The sequence below is a fragment of the Carassius auratus genome, unplaced genomic scaffold, assembly GCF_003368295.1.
Source record: "Carassius auratus strain Wakin unplaced genomic scaffold, ASM336829v1 scaf_tig00215944, whole genome shotgun sequence".
NCBI lineage: Eukaryota > Metazoa > Chordata > Actinopteri > Cypriniformes > Cyprinidae > Carassius > Carassius auratus.
This window is the reverse complement of record NW_020528324.1, coordinates 246689-265063: the sequence shown is the minus strand read 5'-3', so window position 1 is coordinate 265063 and position 18375 is coordinate 246689. Positions and strand designations below refer to the sequence as shown.

General features: G+C 40.6%; 2 protein-coding genes and 1 long non-coding RNA gene across 4 annotated transcripts; 2 read left to right on the top strand and 1 right to left on the bottom strand.

Moving 5' to 3' along the window:
* The first annotated feature begins 10497 nt into the window (after positions 1-10497).
* LOC113096487 (uncharacterized) lies at positions 10498-11985 on the top strand. Its single transcript, XR_003288523.1, has 6 exons — positions 10498-10599; positions 10753-10885; positions 11018-11133; positions 11227-11528; positions 11685-11748; positions 11936-11985. It is a non-coding gene; the product is annotated as an uncharacterized LOC113096487 (long non-coding RNA).
* Positions 11986-12206: 221 nt separating this feature from the next.
* On the top strand, positions 12207-13694 carry LOC113096485 (G2/M phase-specific E3 ubiquitin-protein ligase-like). The gene is made up of 6 exons (XM_026261887.1): positions 12207-12223; positions 12295-12381; positions 12671-12748; positions 12830-12990; positions 13069-13250; positions 13522-13694. Exons 1-6 carry the CDS (start codon positions 12207-12209, stop codon positions 13660-13662), a joined length of 666 nt encoding a protein of 221 aa, XP_026117672.1. The 3' UTR covers positions 13663-13694.
* Positions 13695-14546: 852 nt separating this feature from the next.
* On the bottom strand, positions 14547-17545 carry LOC113096486 (uncharacterized). Of its 2 annotated transcripts, XM_026261889.1 has the most exons (5): positions 16974-17545; positions 16639-16771; positions 15802-16516; positions 15161-15369; positions 14547-15049 (listed from the first exon to the last, which is right to left on the bottom strand). In XM_026261889.1, exons 2-5 carry the CDS (start codon positions 16763-16765, stop codon positions 14859-14861), a joined length of 1242 nt encoding a protein of 413 aa, XP_026117674.1. In that variant the 5' UTR covers positions 16766-16771; positions 16974-17545; the 3' UTR covers positions 14547-14858. The 2 variants fall into 2 exon arrangements, with proteins under 2 accessions (XP_026117674.1, XP_026117673.1); XM_026261888.1 differs by having other exon boundaries at positions 16639-17545.
* Positions 17546-18375: the final 830 nt, after the last annotated feature.

Here is an 18375-nt window from a genome sequence, read left to right as displayed (position 1 = left end):
TTGCATGGGTTCTGGTGCTGGAGGAGCGACAGATGGTATAGCGGGCGGAGGAAGTACAGCGGGAGTGAGCGGGTGACAGGCAGTGAGTCTCTGGGCAACTCTAATGGATTTTTGGATTAGACACTCAAGTCCCAGTGAGTCTTCATATACCACAAGAGCTTTACCTGAGAGCAGGTTGATGATGAATGCGACTCGACTGCGTTCAGTGGTGAATAAATGAGCGTTGGATTCCAGGTAGAGGGAACACTGTAGTAGGAACCCGCTGCAATCCTCCGCCGAGCCGCTGTATGTCGCAGGTTTGGCCATGGGACTCGCAGGGGCAACTGAAGAAGTGGCCGGCGGTGTAGCGGTGATAGTCGGAGCAGAAAGTTGAGTTTGTTGTAGTAGTGATGACCGTACAGCGTGAACCAGTTCGGTGAAGGGATCCGCGGTGCGGTCCTCGCCTGTATCTGGAGAGCTCTGCATTAGGTCTGGTCTTCTGTCAGACACAGACGAGGACACAGAGGATTCAGTGAAACAGTATTTAATGTGAATCAGAGGTTTCAGACACAGGTGAATCTTGACACGTGGAGGACACAGAAACAACACAACTTTCCTTCAGGTGAGTGGTGGTGCAGACGGTGACTCAGACGAAGACGATGGTAGTAGAAGTTCCGATGAGGATGAAGAGGGGAAGGCAGATCAGGTAGGTAGATTAATGTCGTTCAGGTAAGTGAGGAGATCGGTGCAAGACCAGACACTGAGTGATGGTGACTGGTGGCTTTATATGTGGTGCTGGTGATGATGCACAGGTGTTTAGAATTCAGGTGATTGGGGACGAGTGGGTATGGCGTAAGTGTCCGATCCTGGGAGTGTAGCAGGTGTGGTTGTGACAGTTACGTTCATGGATTTCTGTTCCCTTATTTGCTTGTCTTCCTTTTCTTGTTTTCTTAATTCATTGATCCCCACCTATCTCCAGTTCCCTCATTACCTTCTGTGTGCTTAAATACCCTGTCTGTTTAGTTCTTCTTCATCCGTGATTATTATAATGCTTATAATTTTCTGTAAAGTTGCTTTGTAACGATTTGTATTGTAAAAAGCGCTATACAAATAAACTTGAATTGAAATTAATTTAATTGAACTACTTGACATTTTAAAACTCAATGCTATACTCCATTCTTCCACCTTTTTAATAGTCGTTTAATCACTTGCTTTGTATTTCGCCTTCTCTTCCAAATAGACCCATCATCAGCATATAATGCACATCCCACACCAAATCCTACATTGTCAAATATATCATTAATCATAATATTAAAAAGAATTGGACTTATAACACTCCCTTGAGGAATAAAAATTTTTGCCTTATAAATTAATGACTGATACATTCCCACTTGAACTACAAATGTTCTTTCAAACAAAAATTGATAATCAATTATAAATATTTCCATTTATTTATATCCTTGATGCTTTAATTATTAGCCCTTCTCTCCATACCGTGTCATACGCTTTTTCCATATCAAAATACACTACTGCCATGATTTCTTTCATAGCTATTGTCTTCTCTACTTCATCCTGGCTTTACAATAGGGATTACTATAACTTTCTGCCATATTTTTGGTATAATTCCTTCCATCCATATTTTATTATATAACTCAAGTATATTTAACAATATACTATCTTACAAATGTTTTGTAATGACGTGGAGGCGACGTTAGAATCCATGTGCAGTATTTTAATAACATCCATAGCAGACAAATTCAAAACAGTAGGCAGAGAATCATAAACATAGAAGGCAGAGGTTCATACACAGACAGTCCAATCCAAACAACAAGACAGTGGGCAAATCCAAAAGGCAGAAACAGGAAACCAGGCAAAGATCAAACACAATAAGGCAAACTATGTCAATGGGAAGAACGCTCGGTAAGGCAGACAGGCTCAAAATACTTCGCAAAGTGCTTGTGGCTCCGGCCACACTTAAATGTCTACCAAACAGGAAGTTACAGGTGAAGCAGAGGGAGTGGAACACAGTCAGTACCCGGGCGAGGGCTCCCTCTGCTGGCATGGCATTACAGAATCCCCCACCCCCCACGAGCGCCTCCTGGTGCTCTACAAGGACGTCCCTGTGGTCGTGGTGCTGGATGATCGGGTCTGGCTTGATGAAATTCCTCAGTTAACGAAGGATCTAGTATATCATGGGTGGCCACCCATGATCTCTCCTCTGGTCCGTATCCCTCCCAGTCCACCAAGTATTGAAGCTGACCCCCTCTCCGTCTGGAGTACAACAAATCCTTTGCCTCATAAGCCGGGGTTCCATCAATGTCCAGCGGTGGAGGTGGCTCCTGGTTCTCGACGTTGGGGTCAGTATTCGGGTGGAACGGTTTCAGGAGGGAAACATGGAAGGAGGGAGAGATACGGTAATTAACGGGCAGCTCCAGTTCATAAGTGACCACATTAATCTGTTTTAGGATTTTAAATGGGCCTACGTACCGTGGGCTGAGTTTCTTGCTGGGCAGCCGCAACTTGAGGTCTCGAGTGGAGAGCCAGACCCTTTGTCCAGGTTGGTAGGGGGGATGTGGACGACGTTGTCGATTAGCTTGAGTTTCTTGACTCCTGATGGACTCCTGATGAGCACTGTCACATACCCTCTCACTACGACGAATCCAGTCGTCGACTGCAGGTACTAGTGACGGTCCTCCAGACCACGGGAACATGGGGGGTTGGTATCCTAGCACACATTGGAATGGTGTAAGTCCTGTGGATGAATGCCTCAATGAATTTTGTGCGTACTCTGCGCATGGATGGAACTCTGACCACCGATGCTGCTCACGTCCACAGCATGACCTGAGGTATCTGCCAATCTCCTGATTCAGTCTCTCCACTTGTCCATTCGATTGAGGGTGGTAACCTGAAGTTAAACTGACATTAATATCCAATTGTTTGCAAAATGCTCTCCATACCAGGGACATGAATTGTGTTCCTCGGTCAGAGACAATGTCTTTGGGGATACCGTACATCCTGAAGATGTTGTGGAACATCGCTTGAGCTGTATCCATAGCTGTGGGAAAACTTTTCAGAGGTATGAGTTGTAAGGGAAACAGGTCAATTTAGCTCAAAGGGAATCATTTAAGATTTTAAAGGGAATTTGAACAGAATCACTGTTTCACGGCTGGTCACGGAGACGCCCTGCGGTTCAGTGAACGAGCCGTTTAACATCAAATCTGCGCTGGATACTAATATCCAAACTATAGTGAAACACTATCAATTAGCACAGTAACAAGATCGGCAGTTTAAGACATTAACTTGTAAGCACAAAACACAAGATACTTCTCTTTTCAATATGAATAAGGCTTTATTAGATAAATCTAAGACATATAAACTAATCTAAGTGAAAGTGAAAGTGAAGTGAAAGTGAAAGTGAAGTGACATTCAGCCAAGTATGGTGACCCATACTCAGAATTTGTGCTCTGCATTTAACCCATCCGAAATGCACACACACAGAGCAGTGAACACACACACACTGTGAGCACACACCCGGAGCAGTGGGCAGCCATTTATGCTGCGGCGCCCGGGGAAAAATTATCTAACACATAAATGCACGCACTCACACATTCACACAAGTTGCAGGACGATCGAAAGTTAGGGAAAGATGAGTTTAAGAGAATGGAAATATGGAATCCCAAGTTTACAGCAATAAGTTAAATTGCATAGACATGAACAACCATCAATCACATAATTAGCCCTCGCATTGAGTTCCTCAATGTGACTAAAATTATATTAGATACACCAGCACAACAAATATCTGGGGATATGTTGGCTTCGTTTCCTGTGAAAGGGACTCCCGTTGAAAGGGGTATCCCGGTGTCGCTGATTGGCTGGAAGTTCAGTAGTGGCTGAAGTGACGTCTTGGGAAGCCCATGGTTGTTGGGCGTTGGATGAAAGTGCAGAGTCCTGTGGGCTGGTTGAAGTTGAACGGGCACCCGAGGTCAGGCATCGGAGACTCGACGTTACAAAACTTAACTCAGAACACGAAACTCTCAAACGGAAAAGAAAATAAATAAAGTTTACGAGACTAGGTTGTGTTCCTTCTCATCGTGGCATAGTAGCAGCAGGGGATCAGGCTGAAGTACGCAGAACCGCGCTCAAAGAACAATGATGATTAAACATGGCTAGAATCTAAAAGCTAGGTAGCAAAGCTACAAGCTAAAAGCTAAGAGCAGGCATGACTAATAGCAGAGACTAAAAAGCAGACTAAAAGCATGACTGATAGCACGAGCAAGGCTAGAACTAAAAGCCTGACTGATAGCACGAGCAAGGCTAGAACTAAAAGCAAGATTTCATGGTGTCCAAAGTATTTAAAGTGGCCTGTTGGCCACACCTCAAATGTTGTCTTGACCAATCAGATATTGTCTTGGCTCGGGGGTATCATAAATCATTTGTTTATCTTACCAAGCATGTGGTCTGCATTTTCCTGCCTTGCAGGGTCTAATTTTGGACATGATTCCTATTACCAGGTTATGATATATTTGACAAATAAATGATTGTCAGGACAATATCAAGCAAGAAAATTCAATCACAGACATACCAAACATAATTACAAATCGTTAAGCTATGCCATAGTTATAAAAAAAAACATACACAATAAGTGATTATAACATGATAGTCAAATGTGTGGGTTACACATAAATGAATATGGAGTGAAGCGATGGACTGATTCATTTATAAGTCTTTTTGAGTTCATTCTATTCCATATATCTGTACAAAAGAAGTTTCTTTGCCATTCTCTGACAAAGGGATGATCTGTGAAGACAGAGGTTTAAAGCCCTTCCCCCCCTTAGGAATTTCAGTCTGGTTCTGCTGGGTGGGGGAAGTCAATGGAAGTGTTTAACTTGATCTCCTGGGTTTACATGTGATGTCCAGCGTTGCATTTCCATTATGAACAACACATTTGGCACCAAATTTCTCTTCTTTGAATTGAAACTGTAAATAATTGTTCCAGTGTTGTTAATGTTGAAAGCTGTTGTGTGAACAAGTTGGTTGGTCATCTTGCTTGGTTCTTGTGGCACTAGAACTGATTTATGACTTCCTGAGGAATTCGGCTCTCGTGTTTCAAACATCGCTTTGATAGACTCTTTAATTTGTCTGGTTCGACTCATTTCTGTTACAGAGTCTACATGCCTTGGTTACAAGGATTGTGGTGAAACTATCAGATGGGGGTAGATTGGTAAGTCCATGGATAGGTGTGACCAAGGTCTCTGCGGTATGGGTAATGGTTGTAGCAGACCTGATGGGAGCTCTTTGGGTTTTTTTTGACTGTGCACACACAGGACATGATTTGACGTAATTTGGTACATCTTTGACCATAGCAGGCAACCAGAAGGAATTCTGCGTGAGGTGTAGTGTGCGAGAGATACCTGGATGCCCTGAACACAGTGAAGTATGGACCCACTGTAAGACTCCTGGTCGAATCCTGGAAGGAACATAGTGTCTATTAGCAGGACAACCTTGAGGTGTGGGTTCGTTGTGTTGTTCCTTTTGAATCGCATCCATTATGTCCCACGTGACTGGTGCTATGATGATGGACGGTGGCAGGATACATTCAGGTTGGTGATCGGTCAATGGGTGGTCATGTCTTCTGGAAAGAGCGTCTGCCTTGCTATTTTTTACTGCCAGGGCGGTAAGTCACTGCAAATTGGAACCTGGTCAAAAACAAGGACCAGCGAGCCTGGCGAGGATTTAATCTCTTAGCACTTTTTATATATTCAAGGTTCTTATGATCAGTGATTACCTGGAAGGGGAGAGCGGAATCCTCCAACCAGTGCCTCCATTCCTCAATAGCCACCTTCATAGCCAGTAGCTCCTTGTTTCTGACATCATAATTACACTCAGCATCGAGTTTCCTTGAAAAATAATCCATTTCAACTTGGATGGCTTACCCTTTAATAATGACGTCAAAGGTGCTGCTGTGATGCTGTAGTTCCTTATGAAACGTTGATAGAAATTTGAAAATCCCAGAAAGCGTTGAAGCTCTTTCACTATGGTGGGTCGTGGCCATTCAGTGACTGCCTTGTTCTTGGATTGGTCCACTTCCACACCTTGATGGTTGACGTTGTAGCCTAGAAAAGATGTTCGTTGTACATGGAATTCACATTTCTCTGCCTTGACATAGAGTTGATTCTCTAACAGCCTGGTAAGTACTGTTCTGACATTACCCTTGTGTTCCTCTTCAGACTTGGAATAGATCAAGATATCATCAATGTAAACTATCACAAATTAGTTCAAGAGGTCCTTGAAAATCTCATTCATAAATGACTGGAATACCGCAGGTGCATTGGCCAGGCGATATGGCATAACCTGGTACTCATAGTGCCCCCTAGTGGTCAGAAATGCAGTCTTCCATTTATCACCTGCCCTGATCCTAATGAGGTTATTGGCAATTCTCAAATCTAATTTAGTGTAAATCTTGGCTTCTCTAAGTTGTTCAAGTGCTGCAGGGACTAGTGGCAGTGGATAACGGAACTTGACAGTAACATTGTTCAAACCTTTATAATCGATGCAGAGGCGTAGTCCTCCATCCTTTTTCTCCACGAAGAAGAATCCTGCTGCAGCTGGGGAAGTGGATGGATGGATAAATCCATAGCTGAGAGCTTCCTCAATATATGCGTCCATAGCCTGACTTTCCGAATGTGACAGTGGATAGATCTTACTTTTGGGTGGCATAGTGTTGGATAATAGTTCTATGGTGCAATCCCAAGGACGATGAGGTGGTAGTTGAGTGGCCTTGGTTTTGCTGAAGACCTCTTGAAGATCCTGATAATGGGATGGTGTGGTGACAGGCTTGCACTCTGGACTTTCAACACTGGTAGTGAGAGGCTTAGAAAGGACGTTATTCAGACATGTGGAAAAACAGAATTGTGACCAATGTTTGATCTCACCACTCTGCCAGGAGATGGCTGGGTCATGAACAGATAACCAAGGGATATCCAAGGATGATTTCATGGCATGGAGAGTCAATGACATAGAATGTGATAGTTTCTTGGTGAAATAGGCCTATCTGCATCTTCATGGGTTGTGCTACTTGAGCTTTTGCCAGTTGGTCACGGTACTCCTTGAGAACATCGTTCTGATAAGCCAACGCGGCCTGTAGTTTCGTTACTTCTGCTGGATTCTTCTGTAGCGAAGTATTATGTAATGACGCACGCGGAGGCGGCGTTAGAATCCATGTTCAGTATTTTAAGAACATCCACAGCAGACAAATCCAAAACAGTAGGCAGAGAATCATAAACGTACAAGGCAGAGGTTCATACACAGATAGGCAGTCCAATCCAAACAACAAGACAGTGGGCAAATCCAAAAGTCAGAAACAGGGAAATCAGGCAAAGATCATAAACAATAAAGCAAACTATGGCAATGGAAAGAAAGCTCGGTAAGGCAGACAGGCTGGCAATACTTCGCAAAGTGCTTGTGGCTCCGGCCACGCTTAAATGTCTACCAAACAGGAAGTTACAGGTGAAGCAGAGGGAGTGGAACACAGTCAGTACTCGGGCGAGGGCTCCCTCTGCTGGCGTGGCATTACATGTTTTATCATTTTATAACTTACCCTATCAACCCCAGGAGCAGTATTGGCACATTTTTGTAATGCAACTTTCAGCTCTGTAAACGTAAACTCTATATCCATATAGCTACTATTGCTATTTCTTTTCTTCATCTTATCTATATTTTTGTCTAATATTTCCTTTTTCCTTAGCTCATATTCTCCTCCCAATTCTATTCTATGTGTTCTTTCTAAAACCTTACCTAACATGTTTGCTTTATCTATATCTATTACTGCAACTTTTAATTTCAATTAAAATTGGTATTAGAGTCGACTTCTCTCCTTTCCCACTCATATTCCTTAACATATTCCATATTTTATCCATAGAAGTATCTTTTCCTGTCATAGAACAAAGTTTTACATTTATTTTACAAATAATTGGAAAATGATCACTCCCAACTGTGTTCTCGCTATTTACTTTCCATTCACATAAATCAACCAAACAATTTGATATTAATTTTAAATCTATACTTGATACCGTATTCTCCGTTAAGTCAAGTCAAGTCACCTTTATTTATACAGCGCTTTAAACAAAATCCATTGCGTCAAAGCAAATGAACAACATTCATTAGGAAAACAGTGTGTCAATAATGCAGAATGATAGTTAAAGGCAGGGCTTTATAAGTAATAAGCAATATTTTAAAATCTATACAATGTTTGATAGGAAGCCAGTGCAGTGTTGACAGGACCGGGCTAATATGGTCATACTTCCTGGTTCTAGTAAGATCTCTTGCTGCTGCATTTTGGACTAGCTGTAGTTTGTTTACTAAGCGTGCAGAACAAACACCCAATAAAGCATTACAATAATCTAACCTTGAGGTCATAAATGCATGGATTAACATTTCTGCATTTGACATTGAGAGCATAAGCCTTAATTTAGATATTTTTGAGATGGAAAAATGCAGTTTTACAAATGCTAGAAACGTGGCTGTCTAAGGAAAGATTGCGATCAAATATCACACCTATGTTCCTAACTGATGACGAAGAATTGACAGAGCAACCATCAAGTCTTAGACAGTGTTCTAGGTTATTACAAGTTTTTAGGTCCTATAATTAACACCTCTGTTTTATCAGTAAGTTTAGCAGTAAGAAATTACTCGTCATCCAGTTTTTTCTATCGACTATGCATTCCATTAGTTTTTCAAGTTGGTGTGTTTCACTGGGCCGCGAAGAAATATAGAGCTGAGTATCATCAGCATAACAGTGAAAGCTAACACCATGCTTCCTGATGATATCTCCCAAGGGTAACATATAAAGCGTGAAGAGTGGCTGCCCTAGTACTTAGCCTTGAGGTACTCCATACTGCACTTGTGATCGATATGATACATCTTAATTCACTGCTAAGAACTGATGACGGTCATATAAGTACGATTTAAACCATGCTAATGCACTTCCACTGATGCCAACAAAGTTTTCAAGTCTATGCAAAAGAATGTTGTGGTCAATTGTGTCAAACGCAGCACTAATAAGATCCAATAAAACTAATAGAGAAATACACCCACGATCAGATGATAAGAGCAGATCATTTGTAACTCTAAGGAGAGCAGTCTCAGTTACTATGATAAGGTCTAAATCCTGACTGGAAATCCTCACATATACCATTTTTCTCTAAGAAGGAATATAATTGTGAGGATACCACCTTTTCTAGTATCTTGGACAGAAAAGGGAGATTCGAGGTTGGTCTATAATTAACTAGTTCTTTGGGGTCAAGTTATGTTTTTTTGATGAGAGGCTTAATAACAGCCAGTTTGAAGGTTTTGGGGACATATCCTAATGACAATGAGGAATTAATAATAGTCAGAAGAGGATCTATGACTTCTGGAAGCACCTATTTTAGGAGCTTAGATGGTATAGGGTCTAACATATAGTACATATTGTTGGTTTAGATGATTTAACAAGTTTATACAATTCTTCCTCTCCTAGAATGAGTGGAACTGTTCCTCAGGGGGTCTGTAGTGCAGTCTGATGCGATACTTCATAAACTATTAAAAACAGTATTAGCTAGAGCTGTTACACATACAGTTAGCCCACACATGTGCTGAAGTTCAGTAGCAAAAATGTCAACAGAGATCTCACAAAAGCTAAAGAGAATAAATATTGTATTACTTTAGAAAGACTAAGGCTATATGAAGATTTCCAAGACATTAAAAGTGCCTAGAAACACAGCTCTCAGCCTTATTCCCTAAGTTTAAAGTGTGTTTTACCAGAAAACCTTTGAGGGTGGAAGAAAAAGCACAATATCATAAAACGTTTAATCAGAGCAACTGAGAAAAACCTGCAATGTACAGCCAAAGACTTGCAAGATGACCCGATGAAAGGAGGAAGACCATTTCAATGCAGCGTGTAAGAAGAACACTAGACAAGTATGGCCTTCTTGTTGAGACATCTTGCAGAATACCACTCTTGATCAAGAAGAACAAAAGGCAGACTTGAACTTGATAAAATTAATTTGTGTAGACCTGTGGAGCTCTGGAGGAATGTTTTATAGGGTGATGTGACCAAACTGCAACTTTTCTGACTCATGGATCAGCGGTATGTCTGCTGCAAAACAGGCAAAGCTCATAAGCAGAAGAACACCATCTCCATCATCAAACTTGGAGGTGGATCAGTCTTGTTATGGGGTTTCTACGGTGGCCGAGAAGGGTCACAACACGTACAAACGCCACAACAACTACATTTTCAGAAAACACCTCCAAATTCAGAAAACACATGCAAACGCCGCCACAACAACTACATATTCAGAAAACACCTCCAAATTCAGAAAACACATACAAATGCCACAACAACTACATATTCAGAAAACACATACAAACGCCACAACAACTACATATTCAGAAAACAACTTCGTCGATGTCACATCACGTACGCTGCAAATATTCACAGCACGAGTAAATAGGGAAACGAACTGCAAACTGCGAAGACACAACGGAAATGTTTCCAGGGGGGGCCATAATCAGTGACGGACCCGCATCCATCCGGTTGTCTTCGCGCTTCTGAATGTGCGCTTTTGTTGCTTATGGCTACAAGACGTAAGTGTTTCTCTTTTATTATGACAGACTTGCCGATGTGATCTGATACCGTGTTTTCAACATATTATCGCTAGCTCGCTTCTGGTCACTAAATAGATGCATTACTGGCGTTTGTACATTGTTGTCCTGATATCTGAACTATTTATTTTTCAGATTGAAATGTTCTGTCCGTTTTGTGCTGTGCAACTGGGGGATGCTCCCAAGTTTTGCCCGTCGTGTGGTATGAACGTGGGGTTCCTTACGGAGCGTCCATCCACGTCATCAAGCGTAGGCCATGGGCCTACAGGTAACATCCCCTTGTTGTGCTCCTATTCCACTGTGCTGCATTGAATTGTCGTCCCGTGGTTTTAGCTGTCAGAAAGGCGACAATTCATCAACCAATCTCAAATCATAGCTATAATGAATCTGTGTGTGTTAGTGAATGAGACAAGTATCCAAGGAAGAGCAGCTCAATTCATGAGGTTCAGGGAAGTTAAAGAGGCTGAGAGGAGGACCTTTTCAAAGGCTAAAAAGAAACCAAACATTACGGTCAAGGTAAGCAAATATGGAGGTTTAAGGTCACAATGTGACTATTACACACAGTCTTAAACATGTTTTTTTCCTCCTTCTTTTTTCTTATTTATGTAGATATCGATTGGCATAATGACCAGAACAAAATATGGGTTAAAACCTAAGGGGGAAAACCTTGCCATTAAATGTTGAACCCCTGTGGTCATCAAAACAAATTTTGCCAGCTGCTATAAAAAAACAGCGAGATTTTAATCAAGACACAATGTACGATGGAGAATATGTCCTGGTCTATCCTGATGGCTCTCAGGTACAAAATATACCAGGCACAGACAGACCCTTTGTCCTTGAACATTATAAAGAGGCCATTGGAAAGACTTACCAGAGGATCGTACTGTACATCTGCCCCCTTCAGGATTTGAGTAAGTATCGAAGTACATGTATGTAAAATAATAATAATAATTGCTAATGGTTGGTTATTGAGTGAGTTCTTAATTTAATTTGAGCTGGTTGAAAAATTGCTATATATTTTGCGTATACCTAGCCTAATAACGATGCATCATTTTCTCTTTTCCAAGGTCATGGAGATGACTCATTTTCAGAATCTGATGATGAAGCATTTGCTAGGCTTCCACTGAAAATGTAAGTTTCTCCCGCCATTTTGAGACCTGTGCTAGCGATTTTTGAATATCCAGATATTTCACAGCATTCTTTTTTTATTATTATTGCTAAAAGGAATGGATCGAGCATGTTGTGCTCTTTAAATCATATTAACAATTACTTATATTATGATTTAAATAAAATGATTCAAATTATTTGTTTTTTTTAGTTTACCAAAACAATGTCCACCAACAATGTCCAGGCCATCTGATGGGCAAGTATCTATTATTCTGTAATGTTATTAAGTTTATGTTAATGATGTGGTGATGTAATTATTGTTCATTTGTTTGGTGTTATCTCTACTTTCATCAACAGGCCAACGGAGCAGGAGCAGAACCAAAAAACAACACATCATGTGACTCCTACAAGTAAGTCACAATGGATTAAAATTTTTCTCTTCATTGCAGTAATACTTTTGGCTCTATCGACTGCTGAATGTAATGGATTACAGTACCAAGTAAAACACCTTTTTTACTGTAATTTCACAACCATCTTGTTTTAGTATTTCATTGTTCCTTTAATCCACAGCACATATACCAAGATCTATGCCCCAGTTGTCATTGACAGCAGTTGCTCTGATGTTGAGGACGTAGAGAACTTTCAGAAGGAAGACAGGTACTTTGATAGAAATAATGCTGTCAACCTTTTTTCTTCTTTCTCTCTAATGACATATTAAATAGTTCAAGCTACATTGGGCATTTATTTACCTTGTTTCTGTTGCCATACAATTATTAAAGTAAATATTTAGAAATTATAGAAAGCTTGCAATGTGTGCTTCATGCTTATGCCCATCACATTTAATCACACTCTCATGGTGTTCTCACTGTAATGGGTCAATAAAAGATTTATATTTTAATTATCCACATAAAAGGCAGTGTTAATGTTTTTCTTTCTTGTGTTGCAGAGACACCGATATTGGACTGACGGCTGCAGACATTCTGTCAAATCTGTCATTCAACATTAACACAATGAGCTGTAGCAGGTTTAATATAAACCGTGCTAATGTCTGGGACCAATGTCTGGTGCTCTGATTCAAACGTTCCTCATTTGACCCCACCTGAAGCCTTTTGGTCAAATTCACCGATGACATCGGGCAAACAGAGGAGGCTGTGGACACAGGAGGGCCTACGCGGGAATTTCTTACACTCTTGATGGACGCCATTAAAACCAGTAGATTTTTTGAAGGCAAAGATGATGGCAAATACCTGTCATTTGATAGCAAAGGTAATTTGCTTTTTGTCACATTTTTTTGACAGTATTATAAATCAATTTGAACTAACCGTGGAACATTGCCATTGTTAGCTGCAGAAGGTGATGAGTATTTCCAGGTTGGAAGAATGGTTGCGGTCTCTATTGTACATGGTGGTCCAGGGCCTCGATGCTTTTCCCCAAGCTTCTACCAGTACCTGGTTGGTAAAGTGAAGACCATTGAGGCCCCAATTGAGGATATACCTGATACTGAAGTCAGGAATGTTCTCCTTGAGGTAATTATGTGTTTCTAAGCATATTCAAGAAAAAAAAAAAAAAAATTTATTTTGATGAACAATCAACAGTATGGACACCCCAGTAGCTTGAAAAGCCAGTGTGATACTGGAATAAAGCCAGTGACTTCCATGCTTTGTCACTAATATGTACAGTTTAAATTCCAAACAATAAAGACTCCTGTCAAAGAGAAATTTAAAATATTCTATAGTCTCATCCTTTGTGACATGTATAATGTAATTTTGTCTATCCAATGTTTTTATTTTACTCTAGATTAAGAATGCTAGAACATTGGAGGAACTCGTAGAACTCGCAGATAAGCACTCCAGCATGCTTCAGACAGCAGGATGCTATCGATGCCTGAGGACACTGGGGGATAAGGAAAAAGTTGTGGATGGTTACATCCAGTGGTAATTCACCTACCGCAACCATGTTTCCTTCCAGAGGTAGGTCACATTGACTACTTTGTATTCAAACGAGAATTTGAATGAAACTTAAATGAGTGTCTAACAAATAGTTAAGTCAAAAGTGAGTCCTACTGGCAATAGCACTAATAACCCAACCCGGTTATAGGTTCAAGGATGGCCTGGCTACCCTCAACTTTTTCAACGAGAGTTGAGTCACTGTTCCGTCCACAATTGAGCCCAACTGGTAGCTCAAATCGGCATGAGGAGGAGAGAGTGCTTGGCTACTGGCTGGACTACTTAATCGCTGTAAAAGGTATTCTTTACGTTGTTTAAAGTGAAGTCCTCAAATGGATGATAAATCTTAATGTTTCATTACTCCCAACCCCCACAGAGGACGGGTCAGGGATGTCTCTGCAGGACATTCTAATGTTTGCAACAGGCCTGAAAGAAATCCCAGCAGCAAAATTAATACCACAGCCTCAACTCACATTCCAGAAACACGCAAGGTTTCCTGAGGCTAATGTCTGCGCTAACACAATAAAACTCCCGATCTTACCCTCATATGAAATCTTTGAGGAAGCCATGAATTATGGAATCAAGAACGCCCCTGGATTTGGGCTTCATTGAGGTGTCAATCAGAAATTAACATTCGTGGCAAATTTGCATTACTGTTGTTACTGTTTGCATTGCACTTTACATTGTTTACAGAAATCCAATTATTTTTTTATAAGAAAAGTTGCACGTTTCTCTATTTGGAAACTTTTTGTGGCAGATTTGCATTGCTCTGACTGTTCGCACTTTACTGTTTGTCAGTACTGTCACAGTTTAAAGAAATAAAATCATTTATATAAGAAAATGCAAGTTTGTCTATTCTGAAACATTTTGCAAGGGCCGTCAGAATGAAGTTTATTTGTTGTTGCATAAATTGGTCATGAAATGTTACCGATCTAACATGAAAGTCACCTTTAGCTTCAGCATACCATATTAATCAACACTAGGTTAACCCCAAAAACATACATTGTGATGGCTTAAAAAGTAAGGGAAAGTCATTGCAATCGATTAATATCTTTGCTTTTAATTTAACCATGTGTCAAACATTAAAGGTGTCCATATCAGTACACCACACTGGAGGCAATGCTGTCTGAAAGAAAATAAACTGGCTATACGTCCGTCTCTCTCACTCTCAAAGACCAGCCATTTCCTTTAGTCTAATGTAGTTGTCAACAGCAGCTGGCCAGTTGATGGGTGGAGCGAGCTTGCTCTGTCTCTCCAAGTTGGCAAAATATGCTTGGAGATTAGCATCTCCACACAAACTGTTTGTGGGTGGCAGAAGGTCTTTGAACTCCTGTAACACTTGGGGATCCACTGGGGATCCACAATCCCTTCCACCAAACCTAAGGCCGCACAAAAAACACAACAGTGAACTCATTATGAATAATATTTAAATCTCAAATTGAAAACAACCAAACATTTATTGAATGACAATACAGGTGCTACAAACAAACCTGTGAGGCAGGTCTCCGGTTTCCCAGATGGACAGAGAGACTGACGGACAGGCCTGATTGTATGATTATTCCAAAGCTCTCGGTGCTCATCAAGCTCTTTCTGAAAGATGCCCAGGAACACATACCGTACAAGGCACTTGTGTTCATGGGTGCCGTTGAAGTAGTGTCTCTCTCTCAGGTCACTGAATAAATCCATCCAGAACTGTGTCCTAATAATGAAGTTAAAGTATACACTGTGATTTCAGTTTTGTATAAATGTTTCTAACACAAATACTTTAAAAATTATGTGACCGTCTTGGAAAACAACATTCTGCAGTGCATTCACCAGCAGAATGTTGGACTAGCAACACTTGTTTCTCGTTATAACAAATTTGAAACAACCACGCACACTAATCCTTTTACTTGTCATAACTATTGCAAAATCGACAGTACACAGCCTAATCCATGAATCATGCTCATAAGAATAAACCTACATTTTCAAAGTCATCATTGTATGGTGCCAACCCAGCATAATAGAATTATGAAATTCTAGCATTATGAAAAGATTACAGAAATATCAAACAGTATTGAAAAATATGCATGTGTGTGTATATGTGTGTAAGTCTTCTATTTCACACCCTCTATAACATCTAAAAACATACCTCTGTTTCCTGAAAAAAGACCACCAGCTTTCAGTCCTTTGATTGGCAGTTGAAGTGCCATACATGTGGCTGACAGAACCCGCAAATTCATCGGTGTGGTCCTCTCTTAAAGAACAGTGGATGGCAGCCATGTCTCCGTTTTCTGTCCCACAGTCTGTCCGAAGACGAGCCGGAAGGCCATAGCTCGAAACACACTGTAGGTAATGGTGAGCGATTACTGCAGGGTCGTTGTTGGTGCTACCACTACTTAGCCACATAACCCGCCTTGAATACCCATCGATGCAGCCACTGATGGCAATCCCAAAGGGCTTGAGCTTGTCATAGCCATCCACGTGCCACACCTGATTGGGTCCTGCGGCGCAATAGGATCGCCTAACAAATCTGCGCCTATGACGGAGAGATACTCCTGTTGGATTTAATAATCTGAGGGCTTGCATGACATTGTCTCGTTTTACTGTCAGTGAATGCTTCTGTTGCAGGGTCTGCCACATAGCCCTGTAGCCCAACAGCTGTCCTGAGCCATTCAATTCAGTAGTGATGGCAGCATTCACAGTCTCCAGTGGAGTGTAATTTGCTCTCCGACTTAGGTTTAACCGTTTCAGCCTTCTTTTTAGAGTTTTCAGGCTCATTACAATCCCATGCTTTGACTCCAAAAAATCTCTAATAATCTCGTTGGAGTGGTCCTTTCTGAAGTAGGCACGTATTAGGTCATCCTCTGAGGGTTCATGGTTATGGACACACACACACACACACACACACACAGAGAGATAGATTCATTATAATAACTAATATGCTCTGATGGGTGTTGATAATAGGAGAACAACAAGGGGATGTTACCTGTAGGCCCATGGCCTACGCTTGATGACGTGGATGGACGCTCCGTAAGGAACACCACGTTTATACCACACGACGGGCAAAACTTGGGAGCGTCCCCCAGTTGCACAGCACAAAACGGACATAACATTTCAATCTGAAAAATAAATAGTTCAGATATCAGGACAACAATGTACAAACGCCAGTAATGCATCTATTTAGTGACCAGAAGCGAGCTAGCGAGCTAGTTTCCAGCTAACAGCGTTGGCAATGGACTAATACGTTATGGGGATAATATGTTGAAAACACGGTATCAGATCACATTGACAAATCTGTCATAATAAAAGAGAAACACTTACGTCTTGTAGCCATAAGCAACAAAAGCGCACATTCAGAAGCGCGAAGACAACCGGATGGATGCGGGTCCGTCACTGATTATGGCCCCCCCTGGAAACATTTCCGTTGTGTCTTCGCAGTTTGCAGTTTGTTTCCCTATTTCCTCGTGCTGTGAATATTTGCAGTGTACGTGATGTGAAATCGACGAAGTTGTTTTCTGAATATGTAGTTGTTGTGGCATTTGTATGTGTTTTCTGAATATGTAGTTGTTATGGCATTTGTATGTGTTTTCTGAATATGTAGTTGTTGTAGCGGCGTTTGCATGTGTTTTCTGAATTTGGAGGTGTTTTCTGAAAATGTAGTTGTTGTGGCGTTTGTACATGTTGTGACCCTTCTCGGCCACCGTAGGTTTCTTTACTGTAGCAGGAAGTGGAAATCACGACTGTATGAAGGAAATCATAGATTCTTTGAAGTATCAGGCCATTTTGACAAGAATTGTGATGCCTTTGTTGCAAAGACTGAAGCTGATGATCAATGGACTTTCCTGCAGGACAGTCATCCCAAAGTACACATCCAAATCTACTTCTGCTTGGTTCAGAGATCAGTCATAGAATGTACTTGAGTGACCTGTTCAGTCTCCAGGCTTAATTCTCATTGCAAATATCTGGTTGAATTTGAAGAAAGCAGTGGCAATGTGAAAACCAAAGATTATCAGTGATCTGGAATCTTTTTAATGCGAGGAATGGGTCAAGACTGTAGTAAAGAGGTAACAGAAGCTTCTAATCACTTACAGACAGTGTTTATTGGTGATTTTAAAGAATAAAATATTCTGCACAAAGGGGGTTGAATAATTTTGAACATGAATGTTTAGAGCCAGTTTGAATTTTATCATGATTCATCAATGTTCCATTGTCAGAATCACTCAAAAGTGTATTAACAAACTTTATTTAATACTTTACAGATACATTTGTTGAATTGATTTCATAAAATGTTGTTCACCGCAGCAAAATGTCTTGCAGGTCAAGGGCGTTGAATAATTTTGATCGCAACTGTAAATCCTGTTAATTAAATGAGTATCTTTTAAGAAATTAAGTACTTTATATATTTTAAATTGCTTTGGGCCATTACTTGATAATGCTTGGATAGAAAAAAACTTCCATTTGCATTTCCCTTAATGCTTGAAATAATTTATATCTTCCTCTTGTATAAGCCTCACATTTTAATAATACAGGTGCTGGTCATATAATTAGAATGCCATTAAAAAGTTGATTTATTTAGCTAATTCCATTCAAAAAGTGAAACATGTATATTATATTCATTCATTACACACAGACTGATATATTTCAAATTTTTATTTCTTTTAATTTTGATGATTATAACTGACAACTAAGGAAAATCCCAAATTCAGTATCACAGAAAATAAGA